This window comes from Entelurus aequoreus, linkage group LG12, assembly GCF_033978785.1.
Source record: "Entelurus aequoreus isolate RoL-2023_Sb linkage group LG12, RoL_Eaeq_v1.1, whole genome shotgun sequence".
In the NCBI taxonomy this organism is placed as follows: Eukaryota; Metazoa; Chordata; class Actinopteri; order Syngnathiformes; family Syngnathidae; genus Entelurus; species Entelurus aequoreus.
In genome coordinates this window covers 21640705-21656843 of record NC_084742.1, presented here as the reverse complement: position 1 = coordinate 21656843, position 16139 = coordinate 21640705, and the positions used below count along the sequence as shown (strand labels likewise).

Here is a 16139-nt window from a genome sequence, read left to right as displayed (position 1 = left end):
TAATACCACCTTAACATTTGACAACCAAACAATTACACAAGGCGACTCGGTAAAGAATCTGGGTATTATCTTCGACCCAACTCTCTCGTTTGAGTCACACATTAAGAGTGTTACTAAAATGGCCTTCTTTCATCTCCGTAATATCGCTAAAATTCGTTCCATCTTGTCCACTAGCGACGCTGAGATCATTATTCATGCGTTCGTTACGTCTCGTCTCGATTACTGTAACATATTATTTTCGGGTCTCCCTATGTCTAACATGAAAAGATTACAGTTGGTACAAAATGCGGCTGCAAGGCTTTTGACAAAAACAAGAAAGTTTGATCATATTACGCCTATACTGGCTCACCTGCACTGGCTTCCTGTGCACTTAAGATGCGACTTTAAGGTTTTACTACTTACGTATAAAATACTACACGGTTTGGCTCCAGCCTATCTCGCCGATTGTATTGTACCATATGTCCCGACAAGAAATCTGCGTTCAAAGAACTCCGGCTTATTAGTGATTCCCAGAGCCAAAAAAAAGTCTGCGGGCTATAGAGCGTTTTCTATTCGGGCTCCAGTACTCTGGAATGCCCTCCCGGTAACAGTTAGAGATGCTACCTCAGTAGAAGCATTTAAGTCCCATCTTAAAACTCATTTGTATAATCTAGCCTTTAAATAGACCCCCCTTTTTTAGACCAGTTGATCTGCCGTTTCTTTTCTTCTCTCCTCTTCTCCCCTGTCCCTTGCGAGGGGGAGTTGCATAGGTCCGGTGGCCATGGATGAAGTGCTGGCTGTCCAGAGCCGGGACCCCGGGTGGACCACTAGCCTGTGCATCGGTTGGGGACATCTCTGCGCTGCTGACCCGTCTCCGCTCGGGATGGTTTCCTGTTGGCCCCGCTGTGGACTGGACTCTCGCTGATGTGTTGGATCCACTGTGGACTGGACTTTCACAATGTTATGTCAGACCCACTCGACATCCATTGCTTTCGGTCTCCCCTAGAGGGGGGGGAGGGGTTACCCACATATGCGGTCCTCTCCAAGGTTTCTCATAGTCATTCACCGACGTCCCACTGGGGTGAGTTTTTCCTTGCCCGTATGTGGGCTCTGTACCTAGGATGTCGTTGTGGCTTGTACAGCCCTTTGAGACACTTGTGATTTAGGGCTGTATAAATAAACATTGATTGATTGATTGATTGATAACCCGGCTGCAGATTGACACCTGTTTATTAAATGATGCTAGCAAGTACCGGTAAGCAAGCAAGACCAAAGCTTTGATGTTTCATTGAAAATATAGATCATTAAACACGGCACTCAAAAATGTGTCAAATTGTTTGACTACAACTTTGGTAAGCTACGAAGCCGCATCACTTAATGGATTGTCGAACAATTACGGCTACGGTAATCAGACGTACTGTGCTTCAACATACAAGTATCATGATGGTGTGTGGATAAGAACCCCAAAATTACCTGCCGTTTTGTTTCGACTTCTTATGCAAAACTGACTTTTCCTATTTGGGATCTGCATAATTCCCAAAAATGTGCGTGCATCCGCCATTGTAGTCCATGCCATAGTCAATAAGCTCTTTCTTTTTCTTTATCCTCTTGTTGTGGGGCACTCATCCTCCACTGTTGCCTTTTCTAATATTAAGTAGCGTAAAGTTTTAACTTATATCTGTCAGTAGACTCGCTATGGAAGCGCTAAAAACTACAACAAAATATGACACGGAGAAGACGCTGTCGAAGTGGAGGCATGTAAATAAGACTGCCCACAAAACGGCGCATCCTGACGAGACGGTCAGAAAGCAGTTTTAAGATGGTCTGTAAAACATAATCTATGCAACATTTTGACCATCACATTTTATGTAGACCACAAGCAAATCTTTTCAATATGGAAAAAAATCATAATATGACCCTTTTAATGCGCCTTTTGTATGGAAATAGAGCCGAATAGACATGCTCATCGACAGTACGAAAAATACGCCATTTGTTTTTTCTAGCGTTTTTAGGATTCTAACTTGCTTGTAAAATCAAATCTATGACCAAAAGAAACCGATCTTCCAAGAAAACGTTTCTCGATATCAATGCAGAATCTCTGTTGATCCTGTTTGTCTTCATGTAGAATTATTACGTCGATGTACTAAATTTTACAGTGTATTCCTACAGGTGCCACTTAAAAACTAATCTTTACTCGCCGTGTCTGTCAGCTAGCTTAGCGCTCATTTTGACCTTTAGCGCCGTAAATCACATTAATGGTTCCACAGGAGCAGCGCTGATATGGCGGGGGAAATGAAAGATGGCCTTTTTTCATGGGGGAAAGTGTTCTTTTTCCTTCTTACTTGATCTCGGGTTCGTAATCCTGATGGCTGAGCAATATAAAAACAAGAAAAGTGTCATCCACAATTACAGATAAGCGGGGAGAAAACAAAAGGGAGGTTCACAGGATCCACTTTCTGACACCGACACCTCCTACCTGCCGTTTTTTGGATTTGTTTGTGATTTACAGGCAACTCACCACCAATATCTGTGCTCGCAGACGCAGTCGTAAACATGGGCAGACCTTCTTGTTTAAAGCGCTAATAAATGGGTCAGGTGTGCGGGCAAATAGGTGATTTATGAATTTGCCGTCTTTTTTTTTGTTGCCATAATGACCTGGTGGGAGAGGTACTTCATCAAAGCAGTGGTGGGCGCCGTCCTCTAAATAGAGGACATCAGGAGAACATGCAGATATGACAACGTGAGCACACGATGCTCTAATTTTAATGAAAAAAATTGGGCAGATTTACCCTCAAATGTGGTTATTTGTGTACTCATTAGTGCTATAATAAGATCCTATACAAAAAACAGTATAAATATGCATCTACAAGATAATAATACCACTTACATTGAGTCTTGATTTGACATTTTTAATAATATGTTCAATATTCTGCGCTTCTAATACCGTACTTTCTTTACCTTATTTGGTGACACACGTTTAAATCTATTTATTTTATTGACTATGTCATAGTCAGCTGCACATCATACATGTAGTACAAAATATACATACATATCTCCATTGAACAGTCTTGTGCTCAATGGCAATATTATTATTTTGCAAAAAAGAAAAGAAAATTCAATTAAGAAAATTTGATTAAATTAAATTAAACATATCTCAAATGGGTAATGGGAAGAAGTATAAATCCTCCCCTTTTTTTACACAGTTATTTTAACTAATATCCAGTTTTCTCTGAACCACATTGTGTCACATTCATCTGGATCCACATAACTCACTTTGCCCAGAACAATGTGCTTACAATTCACAATATATCATCATAAGTAAGTCATACAAGTCATTCATACTCATAATCAAAATAAGCCTAGACCTCACTATACCGAACCAAATTATAAGATTTGAAAAATTTCTTAAAATGCTCAATGTTTGAACAGTGTTTGAGCTCATCACTCAGGCTCACGAGTGATACAGAAATAAATTAAGTTAGTATTGGGTTTAAGGAAAGTGGACTTTTGTTTTGCTTTGTAAAAAAAAAAAAGACCACTTCTCAACCTTAAGGGCCGTATAAATGGACAATTGTACTTAGAAAAGTCAGAGTGTCAGTCGGGGAAGGTTGGTGGGGGGCACATCAAACACAACATCCATTCTAATCTACAAGGAAAACAAACTCTTACCAGTGCCACTCTACTATAACACATCCGTCGTAATAACGGCGGCTAAAATGAAACAAAAACAGGATGAAAACCAGAGAAAAATGTCAGAAGAAACAGAGTATGAGAAGAAATTAAAGAACGTGATGAAACTGGAACAAAAATCATGACATGATACATGGTTGTGAATAAGCAGTTACATTCAATGAAGGAAGAAAAATGTAAATAAGTCATTAGTGCTAGCATGGGATCACCGGCTCAACTTTGACTGGCTTATGATGAAATACAAGAATCGCATCATACAATGGATTCATCCTCTTGATGGATCTCCGGTAAAGTGTTTTGACCGAGGACATAACGGTAGAGGAAGCGGGATTTGAACCGCCAACCCTCCGGTTACTGGACAACTCGCTGTACCTCCTGAGCCATGGTGCCCAACCCCCACAGTTGTAAAACCCGTCATATGCCATTTTTCCCCAGTGGTCAGGTGGAACGTGGCGGCGCACTTTACTGAAGTCGCTTTCAGCTGTAAAGGGAAGGCGCCCAGGGGTCTGCCATGCTAGCTGGATGGCCGCATTAAAGGAGGCCACAGTAATAAATCATAACCACTGAAAGCTCCCGGCAGGTCAATACCGAGAGAAAATGACACCAAGGATGGCTTACCAAATGAGATACAGACGCTGTTCAAAGGGGTTAAAATCGGAATCGTTTTTTTTGGAGTGACGTGTATAGAAAAGCTGCTTGATAATGAGGGAAAAGGTAATATGTATTATTTGTTAGTACAAAAAACAAATATACAGTATACTGTATAAAAAATCATTGAAAAGGTTAAATTGTGTACACTGCCATTAGGGAAATTATCATTTAAAAAAGCTAACGGGCTGCAGTGGCAATAGAAAATGTAATCACAATAAATCAAAAATTAGAATTACGCAGATTTTTAAACTTAAACTCATGGATAGCTAGAAGGCTGCCTAAACGGGCTGCAGTGGAAATATGTTTAATTAATTATATTTTGAATAACACTAACACAGTAAAATCTTAACTTATATAAAATGTTTGAACCGATATATAAATTAATGCATGGAAATTAAAATATACTTTAGCTTATTTGATATATACTGATGCTAATTTTACATTTACAATTCACAAAAATGGGCCGCACTGAGGGGCTAACCTATTGTGGTTAGCATTGTGGGCCGCACAGTCAGGAGATCGGGGAGATGTCTTCAAATCTCTGTTTGGACATCTCTGTGTGGAGTTTGCGTGTTCTCCCGGTGCGTGGGTTTTCTCCGGGTTCTATGGCCTTCTCCCACAATCCAAAATAATGCATGTTAATGGGCTATTTGAAGACTCTAAATTGTCGTTGGGGCTTCTTCAAAATAAAAATAAAAAATCCCAGATTTCCAGGAATGTTTTCCCATTGACAATGAATGGGCAATTTTTTTTACCATAATTTCCAAATGTTTTCAACCAATTTAAACTATTCCACTTTGAACACATTCCACTTATCCTGGCAACTGAAAGTAGCATATTTCCAGGTTGCAAAAAATGTCATGAATTTCCAGAATTCCCATTTTTCAAAGCCCTATTTTCACCTTTTTTTCTAAAGTTTTCACAGTCCACATTTTCCAACCAATTCCAACCATTCCACCATCAAAACATTTCACATAATCAGGACACCAAAGTTACCCATTTTATTTTTCCTGAAAATACCGGTTTCCCCGAAATTCCAGGAATTCCGATATTCTCAATTGAAACCTTTACTACGTACACTATTTTCAAAAATTCCTGAAATTCCCAAATTTCGAAGATATTCCCATTCAAATGAATGTACATATTCCGTCCATTTTCATCCGCTTATCCGAGGTCGGGTCGCGGGGGCAGCAGCCTAAGCAGGGAAGCCCAGACTTCCCTCTCCCCAGCTTCTTCGCCCAGCTCCTCCTGGGGGATACAGAGGCGTTCCCAGGCCAGCCAGGAGACATAGTCTTCCCAACATGTCCTGGGTCTTCCCCGTGGCCTCCTGCCGGTCGGACGTGCCCTAAACACCTACCCAGGGAGGCGTCCTGGGGGCATCCTGACCAAATGCCTAAACCACCTCATCTAGCTCCTCTCGATGTGGAGGAGCAGCGGCTTTACTTTGATCTCCCCCCGCATGACAGAGCTTCTCACCCTATCTCTAAGAGGGAGCCTCATCACCCGACGGAGGAAACTCATTTTGGCCACTTGTACCCGTGATCTTGTCCTTTCGGTCATAACTCAAAGCTCATGACCATAGGTGAGGATGGGAACGTAGATCGACCGGTAAATTGAGAGCTTTGCCCACCGGCTCGGCTCCTTCTTCACCACGATGGATCGATGCAGGGTACGCATCGCTGCTAACGCTTCACCGATCCACCTGTCAATCTCACCATCCACGCTTCCCTCACTTGTGAACAAGACTCTGAGGTACTTGGACTCCTCCACTTAGGGCAAGATCTCCTCCCCAACCCGGAGATGGCACTCCACCCTTTTCTGGGCGAGAACAATGGACTCAGGCTTGGAGGTGCTGATTCTCATCCCAGTCGCTTCACACTCGGCTGAGTGAGAGCTGAAGATCCTGGCCAGATGAAGCCATCAGGACCAAAATATAAAATTGTTGCAAAGTATACCAACAATTATTTTTAATAATGGATTAAAATGAAAATATGTATTTCTAACAAATGATTAAGAAATTGTGACATAAACAGTGGCAGCTCGGCTTTGTCTCGGTTAGTTTTGTAAGACTTTGTTGCTTTTTTCCTTGACCACTTTGAGTGCTCGTTCCTTGAATGGTCTTTTGGAAAGCTCATTCAAGGAAAGGCTATACAAAGTTGAGTATAAAAAAGCTACAGCGCCGTGAGTCACACCAGCTTTTGGTCTTTCATTTAAAAAAGATGTCTCTCAAAAGGAAATTCAATTCAATTCATGTTTGTCTCTTACTTGATGTTGTCGAGGCAACTGGAGTCTGGTTTCAAGATGGCCGTGTGATGAAACATCTTGTAGAGCGCAATGGCCAGGAAGATCACGTTGAGCTGGAGAGGGGGAAAAAAAGAAAATAATGAAAGCATGCACTATTCATTTTAAAATCACTTTGTCACTCAAAGCCCGCCGTCAATGCCGTGGCACGGAACGCCCCCACTTTGCCAAACAGAGCGCAAAATTCTAGGAAATCTCTGTGACGGTACAACAGGAAAAAACACGACGAAAGGATGACAGATGCATGTTTCCACCTGACTTATTCATACCTCTCAGCCTGAAGGCTTAAATTTAGTCTCTGCTCGTGTAGCATATAGCTGAAGGCTTTCTTCTGCTAATTCTAACGATTCCATACTCATTCTTAGCGAGACCCTTTAGCCAAATTCCGTCAGGATATATCATTGATATTATTCCTCTTTTTCTTCTTCTTCTTCAATTTCCGGAAATTACAAAAAACTTGCTACACTAATTACTACAACAAAACTTCATAAATGAGTGATTTTATAAAGTTAATTGACTCACTTTGCGCATCAAAACATTGCATTTTTACAGACACAAAAACATGTACTTAATGGTATGCTTATAAAGACAACTGTCTACATAAAGCTGCAATAATAAAATATTTGCAAAAGTAATGACATATCATTTTTAATGAGCTAAAGCAAAATATCCCAAATTTGCATTTTAGGCACATTACTTAGCTCTTGTTGATATTTTTCTTCTTCTAATTTTGACTTTTGCATGATTGTGTTTTGTTTGAACACACATCTTGTGACACCGCATGGAGACATTACATTTAAAGGCAAAATCCACGTAATTTAATGGAGATCGGACATTACGGAAATGTATTGTATTGTTCAGGGTCATCACTAGCTTTGAATACTTTTTTGCACATGCAAGATCTTTTCGCTCACAACTTTTTGGCACGGTATTACAATTACACAACAATGAATACATCTCAATGGTTGCAAGTGTAAGTGTAAGACAACTTCAGTCATATTTAGTGAGCATGAGATGGCCCAAACACATAAGGACAGTGTTGTTGCATGGAGAAGCTCACACGCAAAAGAGTTGACCTGAAAACAGAAGAGTTTCTGGTGGAACTAAACTTTGTTGCCTGGAAAATAGGGTCTGGATTTCCACCCAAAGACATGTTGTCTGTGCACAACCTCTTTGATTCAGAATTTTTGCACTTGCAAGATTTTTTTTGCTTAAAACTTGTTACTGTATTAGAATTACACAGCAAATACTGAAGAAATTGAAATTGTTGCAATATTGTTAGTTTCCTGTTATTACTGTAATTGTCATTTAAGGCATTTAAACCACAGGTGTAAAATTCAAGGCCCACAGGTCACACCTAGCCAGTAGGGATGGTTGATATGGACTATTACAATAACCTGGTGAAAACAAAAGTGAAGATTAAAAAAAAACATAGAACTCCACCTTTTTGACTATGAGTCTGTCAGTGCATCCAGGTCTTCAGAGCCCCCAAACCACTACTCTAAAATAACACTCAGGCTATTAAACTACATCAATTATGTTGAAGTAGCACACCTATACTGCAAAGTTGTAGTAATGTGATTTGCTTATTATACGGTATGGAAATTATTTTTCTGTCAGCAATATAATTCACATTATTATTATGAGTTAAATATTACAAATCAATCAAATAGTGTTATGATGCGACTTCAGTGTGAACTCTGACGTGAACAGCTCCGGTTGCTTAATGGCAAATAATGATGACCCTTATGGTATATATTATTGGTGTATATTATTCTCCAAAATATACTGATACAAAATAAATAGTAAATTGAAATGAGCAGAAACAGGCGTAAAAAATGTTTTAGGAACTTCCGTCAATCAACGTTCCACCCTTGATCGCCAAAACACTCTTTAAATATAATATTCTCCGCGGTTCAGAAAATTTTGACTTTGATTGCACAGAATCCTTGAAATTGCAAAAAATGCGGCAGTACTGAGACGACTAGAATTGACGCATGTCTACTTCCGAGTTTACTTCCGTAATAACTGCAGGACGAGCTGCAGTCTGACTCGACCTTGCTAAGATAACAGTAAAAACATGGACTGGGTTTTCAGTTTAGTAATGCGGGCGTTACTGTTGGAACGGATTGGATTGGATAATAAGCGCTGACAAAGGGTCTTCAAATTAATAATAATCATAATTAATAATGACAGGTTATATAATTGTTGATTTAAACTCATATTCCTGCATATTTATTTTGTATTTTTCTGCATTGTTTTGTAAAAAAAAATAAAAATAAAAATCACACCAAATTATTTACAGCTTCAGCCCCCCTAAAAAAAGGTTTAACGACGCCAATGGTACTGTTGTAAACAATGTGCCCTGCTATTGTGCTGGTAATTATCAACATGTTGTGTTGATGCTAAATAATGAACATAGGCACAATATAGCAATAATGAAATTGACAAAATCAAAGGTTGGGATCATTGGCGTTGTTAGGCCTATTTTAGGGGGGCTCAAGCCCCCCTAAAATGTTCTTAAGCCCCCCTAAATAATTTGGTGTTAAAAAAAAAAAAAAAAAAAAATCTTTTATTTTTTATTTTTTATTTTTACAAATACATGCCGACATATTCATTATAAAGTGGGCCGAATATGAGTTTAAATAAATAATCATATAACCTGTCATTATTCACTCAGTTTCCCCTCACTTCATAGTGTAAGGTAGAGAGCCCCTTTAGTGTGTTCCACTAGTTCGGGGGTCGGCAACCCGCGGCTCTAGAGCCGCATGCGGCTCTTTAGCGCCGCCCTAGTGGCTCTCTGGAGATTTTTCAAAAATGTATGAAGAATGGAAAAAGATGAGGGGAAAAAAAATCTTTTTTTTTTTGTTTTAGAATGTTTTCTGCAGGAGGACAAACATGACACAAACCTCGCTAATTGTTATAAATCACACTGTTTATATTAAACATTCTTCACTGATTCAAGTATTTGGCGAGCGCCATTTTGTCCTACTTATTTTGGCGGTCCTTGAACTCACTGTATAGTTTGTTTACATGCATAACTTTCTCCGACTTTCTAGGACGTGTTTTATGCCACTTCTTTTTCTGTCTCATTTTGTTCACCACACTTTTAACGTTGTGCATGAGTGCACAAAGGTGAGTTTTGTTGATGTTATTGACTTGTGTGGAGTGCTAATCAGACATATTTGGTCACTGCTTGACTGCAAGCTAATCGATGCTAACATGATATTTAGGCTAGCGATGTGTACATTTATGCCTCATTTGTAGCTATATTTGAGGTCATTTAGTTTCCTTTAAGTCAGGGGTCTCAAACACGCGGCCCGCGGGCCAATTGCGGCCCGCGAGACGTTATTTTGCGGCCCCCACCTTAATAGGAAAGTTTAATGTTAGTGCGGCCCGCGAGTTTTAAATGAATGGCGCTTGACAGCGTTGTGTGCGGATTTTAAATGAATGGCGCTTGACAGCGTGTGTGCGGAGCTGAAGGAATCTACCAATCACGGTGTGGTATGAGGCTCCCCACAATGTCAATGGTGTACCGTGATGGCGCTGTCTTTAGTGTCCTCTAGAGACTGTCAGCGCATCATCTTTTTCTCCATACTAACCGTGTGCCGGCCCAGACACATGTTGTATGAAGCTTCTGCAGGCACACGCAAGTTATTGCAAGACATACTTGAGGAACAGCCATACTTGTCACACTGAGGGTGGTCATATTTTATTTTATTTATTTTTTAACACTGTTACAAATATGCGCCACACAGTGAACCCACACCAAACAATAATGACAAACATTTTGTGAGAACATCCGCACCGTAACACAACATAAACACAACAGAACAAATACCCAGAATCCTTTGCAGCCCTAACTCTTCCTGGCTACAAAAACACCCCCGGTACCCCCAACCCCGCCTCCTCCCAACCCCGCCCACCTTAACCCCCCCACACACACCTCAATCCCCCCCTCCATCTCCCGAATTCGGAGGTCTCAAGGTTGGCAAGTATTCATTGACGTCACTTGCGTGATGCAAGCAGAGAAACATTTTGCCGCTTTTCCACGACACCCGCACACGGTCTTCCTCCCTCTCTCCCTGCCTCCCTTGCTCGCCCGCCTGCTCGCTCCCGCCCCCGTTGTAAACAGTCCAAGCGGGGAAGACGAGCGGTCCTTCCAAAGCACTCCGCCGAAGGACCAAGCGACAATACAAAAGTGTGGTGCACTGGACCCCAGCGCTGATACTCCGACAGAGAGTCGCTGGGCGAATCAGACGTGTAACACGTTAGTGGTGATGTTAGCCCGTTCGAGGCTAATTGTGCTACCGTAACTGTAAAGTCCACGGTGAGCCGCCAACCCCCACTACCACCCACCCTCCCCACCGTTGACTCCAGACAGAGACGATTTTTGATGCAATATTTCTTTGTTGAGCACAGGGGCACCCCGACGTGTCTTATTTCATTTAATTTCTTTTCATTTTTATTTATCTCCTTCATTGATGTGCATCTTTGATCGATAGACAATTATACCTCACTTATTCAATTATACATTTACACACCAATGCCTGAGAAGGAGCAGGATGAAGAAAAATCTTATATTTTCCTGCCCCCTTTAACATAATACGTAGTCTTACTTAATGATATCATATAAACCAACAATTACATCCAAATATAATGAAAACAAACAAAAAAACACAAGAAGAGCAAAACTTCATGATGTACAAACCGAACAAAATAAACAAAAGACGTAATATACACCTCACAGGATGATATAAAACAAATACAAAACCAGGCAAAAAATAAGTTAAATAATAAATATAAAGCAAAATGTAAACACTTATGGCTGTCCATATGATCTTATTGTTCTGTCTTTATATATTTTTTCAATTGGAATATATTTTTACAATCCTTTATCTCATTGTAAAGAGAATTCCATAGTTTAACCCCCACCACTGATATGCACATTTGTTTTAAAGTTGTCCTTGAATACTGATGTTGGAAATGACCTTTTCTTCTATGCTCTTCATTCTCAGAAGTGATGACAAACATTTTTTGTAAATTTGCTGGTAATGTTTTACTTTTAGCCTAAACATGACACATCATGTCTGTAACTTTACTAGCTCCTGTAATTTCAATAAACCCAAATTAATAAATAATATGTTAGTGTGTTCTAAGTAATCTACTTTATGAATAATCCTTATAGCTCTTTTCTGTAGTTGATACAGAGAAAGTTGCAGTGCACAAGGAATACAATTTCAAACGTCATTATACAACTAGACATGCTGAGGAGTATGCAAAATACCAGGGAGATGAGAGAGTGAACCGGGTTGCAAATTTTAAAACCAGTCTACTGAGGCAACAAGATTTTGTCAAAAAAGCAAGCGAAAAGAGCGATGCAGCAGTCAAAGCTAGTTACATGGTGAGTGAGATGGTTGCTAGGGCGGGAAAGCCATTCAAAGAAGATGAATTCATTAAAAAGTGCATGTTAGATTTATTTTTAAGAAATCTTTTCTTGCGGCCCAGCCTCACCCAGTTTTTGCATCCAGTGGCCCCAAGGTAAATTGAGTTTGAGACCCCTGCTTTAAGTCCTCTTAATTACATTTATATCTCATGACACATGTAATATGGCTTTTAATTTTTTGCGGCTCCAGACAGATTTGTTTTTGTATTTTTGGTCCAATATGGCTCCTTCAACATTTTGGGTTGCCGACCCCTGCACTAGTTCATATAGAAAATGCCCACATCACTCAAAATCCAGTCCGCATTTTCTCTGCGACCTTGCTTGCGGTCTGGCAGGTGTACGAAGCACATTAGCACACAGCACTGCAGAACAAGAACCTTGTGTCTGCAGAACAAGAACCTTGTGTCTGCAATTGTAAATAATTTAGTTTTTAAGTTTTGTGTTTCTTGTAGAATCTATATAAAGTAATATACATTTGCCTATTGTTAAAATAATGAAAACAACATCATTAAATATATTTGTTTTATTGTATTGTTACATTAATAGCTGTTGTATTATTATAGGATGGCTTGTTAAACATTTCATAGGATTTTCAGAGGGTGGAAAAACCAAGATATTTAATATAAAATGTAAAATGAATAAATACATAAAAAGAAAAAGAAAAAAAATGGTTAAAAGCCATCGTCCCGGGGAGCATTTAATTTCGTCCCGTGCATTTTTTTTACCGTCCCCGGGACGACGGGACTACTTTAATCTCAAGCCCTGGAAGTTACATTTTATTGTTTGCATTATTTGTTTTAGCATTGCACTTTGAAGATGGTCCCTCAGCTCTTTGACAGCTTTGGCTCTTTTTCGGATCAGCAGACTAAGTCTTTCTTATTTACAGTATATATAAATGTTTCTCATTTCTATTCAGACTTCCATATATATTTAATTTCCTTAACGGCTTGCCATAATATATATATACATATATATTATATACAAGCCAAATTATCCCGATCCAGATATTACTTTAATTCAAGTAATTAAGTAATATTTCCAGGGCTTGAATTTACAACCATTTTAGTCACATATGTGCCCAAAATGTAATATGTGCAACTTCAAAATATTTGGGAACAAACAATTATTGTATTGTGAGCGAAAGTTGTGGCATTAGCCTCTATGTTGTGAATTAAAGGCCTACTGAAACCCACTACTACCGACCACACAGTCTGATAGTTTATATATCAATGATGAAATCTTAACATTGCAACACATGCCAATACGGCCGGGTTAACTTTTATAAAGTGCAATTTTAAATTTCCCGGGAAACTTCCGGCTGAAAACGTTTCGGTATGATGACGTTTGCGCGTGACGTCACGGGTTGAAGCAGACATTTTGGAATAGCACGGTGGCCAGCTTAAGTCGTCTGTTTTCACCACATAATTCCACGGTATTCTGGACATCTGTGTTGGTGAATCTTTTGCAATTTGTTCAATTAACAATGGAGACTGCAAAGAAGAAAGCTGTAGGTGGGATCGGTGTATTAGCAGCTGGCTACAGCAACACAACCAGGACTTTGAGTTGGATAGCAGACGCGCTACCGTGAGTACAGCTTTGGCTTCCAAACATTTGATCGCTTGCCCGTACGTGCGTGCATGTCACGTACGTAACTTTGGGGAAATATATGTTTCTTGCCGACTCTGATGGCGGCCGGGGTGTCGTCGAAAGCTACAACGCCGTCCGCCGCCGCGCCACACCGCACCGCGCCGCACCGCGCCGCACCGCGCCGCACCGCGCCGCACCGCGCCGCTGTCCTCACCTGTCTGGGTTGACTTCCTCCGTCTCCGGGCCGCCGACCGCAACGATCATCGTGGTGAAGTCCTTTGTCGCGCCATTGATTGCTGGAACGCAGGTGAGCACGGGTGTTGATGAGCAGATGAGGGCTGGTGTAGGTGGAGAGCTAATGTTTTTAGCATAGCTCTGTCGAGGTCCCGTAGCTAAGTTAGCTTCAATGGCATCGTTAGCAACAGCATTGCTAGGCTTCGCCAGGCGGCACAGCATTGACCGTGTGGATACAGGTCCAGGGTTTGGTAGTATTGTTGATCTTCTGTCTATCCTTCCAGTCAGGGGCTTATTTCTTCTGTTTCTATATGCAGTTAAGCACGATGCTATCATGTTAGCTCCGTTACATTAGCTTCGCCGATGTATTGTCGTGGAGATAAAAGTCACTGTGAATGTCCATTTCGCGTTCTCGACTCTCATTTTCAAGAGGATATAGTATCCGAGGTGGTTTAAAATACAAATCCGTGATCCACAATAGAAAAAGGAGAGAGTGTGGAATCCAATGAGCCCTTGTACCTAAGTTACGGTCAGAGCAAAAAAAGATACGTCCTGCACTGCACTCTAATCCTTCACTCTCACTTTCCTCATCCACGAATCTTTCATCCTGGCTCAAATTAATGGGGTAATCGTTGCTTTCTCGGTCAGAATCGCTCTCGCTGCTGGTGTAAACAATGTGCAAATGTGAGGAGCCCTTCAACATGTGACGTCACACTACTTCCGGTACAGGCAAGGCTTTTTTATCAGCGACCAAAAGTTGCGAACTTTATCGTCGATGTTCTCTACTAAATCCTTTCAGCAAAAATATGGCAATATCGCGAAATGATCAAGTATGACACATAGAATGGATCTGCTATCCCCGTTTAAATAGGAAAATTTCATTTCAGTAGGCCTTTAAAAACATAGAGGCTAATGCCATGACTTTCATTGTGTTTCAGTGTATCTTGAAGGATCATGCAAGTAATTGTTTCTTGTTGATGCTGTAAACAAAATGTCACTGTGCTAACCCATGTTTGTTGTTGTACTGAACACAGATTGAAACTAAACCGATTGAAATAATAATAATAACAATGAATAATTTCAAAGTCTTTGTTAGCCATTTGTGAAGTTTTGTGCTCGTGCGCTACGTTCGCTCGCATCCTGCATCTCCTGGGGCAGGGGTCGGCAACCCAAAATGTTGAAAGAGCCATATTGGACCAAAAATACAAAAACAAATCTGTCTGGAGCCGCAACAAATTAAAAGCCATATTACATACAGATAGTGTGTCATGAGATATACATTGAATTGAGATGACTTAAAGGAAACTAAATGAACTCAAATATAGCTACAAATGAGGCATAATGATGCAATATGTACATATAGCTAGCCTAAATAGCATGTTAGCATTGATTAGCTTGCAGTCATGCAGTGACCAAATATGTCTGATTAGCACTCCACACAAGTCAATAACATCAACAAAACTCACCTTTGTGCATTCACGCACAACGTTAAAAGTTTGGTGGACAAAATGAGACAGAAAAAGAAGTGGCATAAAACACGTCCTAGAAAGTCGGAGAAAGTTATACATGGAAACAACCTAAGGTGAGTTCAAGGACCGCCAAAATTAGTAGGACAAAACGGCGCTCGCCAAATACTCGAATCAGTGAAGCATGTTTAATACAAACAGTGTGCTTTATAACAATTGGGGAGGTTTGTGTCATGTTTGTCCTCCTACAGAAACCATATTAAAACAAAAAATATATATTTTTTCCCCTCATCTTTTAAAATGTTTCATACATTTTTGAAAAAGCTTCAGAGAGCCACTAGGGCGGCGCTAAAGAGCCGCATGCGGCTCTGGAGCAGCGGGTTGCCGACCCCTGTCCTGGGGGCTAAGCCCCCCCTGTCCTTAAGAGCTAGTGACGCCCCTGGTTGGGATAATGAACCACTATCCATTCTTATTCATTTAACAGGGTATCTTTGGGGAATGTTGAAAAAAAAAACGAGATGTCAAGAAATTGCATGCCTGTTCAACACGACTCTGATCTGGCATTTGATGAAAAAAGATCGACCTCAAAAACATGTTTAAAAAAATTAATTAGAAATTGCGTGCCTGAATTCCAAACAAAGAGTGATTCGATACGATTTGCCCCATGTTCTCGGGAAAGGTGGTTTTGGATCAATAAATGATAAGAAAAAATATCAATGAAATGGAAACTGTCCTAGTTTAGAAATCTTACTTTCTGCGACACAATAGACAACTTTGTGTGTGTG

General features: G+C 40.3%; 1 protein-coding gene across 2 annotated transcripts in view; it reads right to left on the bottom strand.

The window, feature by feature from the left end:
• The window catches only part of LOC133661755 (adhesion G protein-coupled receptor L3-like), a 219437-nt gene that overhangs the window by 18719 nt on the left and 184579 nt on the right, over nt 1–16139 (bottom strand). The window contains exons 16-18 of one of the 2 annotated variants that reach the window (XM_062065205.1): nt 6586–6677; nt 3649–3690; nt 2322–2348 (exon numbers count right to left, since the gene is read on the bottom strand). In XM_062065205.1, the coding sequence (XP_061921189.1) occupies nt 2322–2348; nt 3649–3690; nt 6586–6677 (161 nt within the window). The remainder of the gene's footprint in view (nt 1–2321; nt 2349–3648; nt 3691–6585; nt 6678–16139) is intronic. The other variant, XM_062065206.1, reaches the window with a different exon arrangement.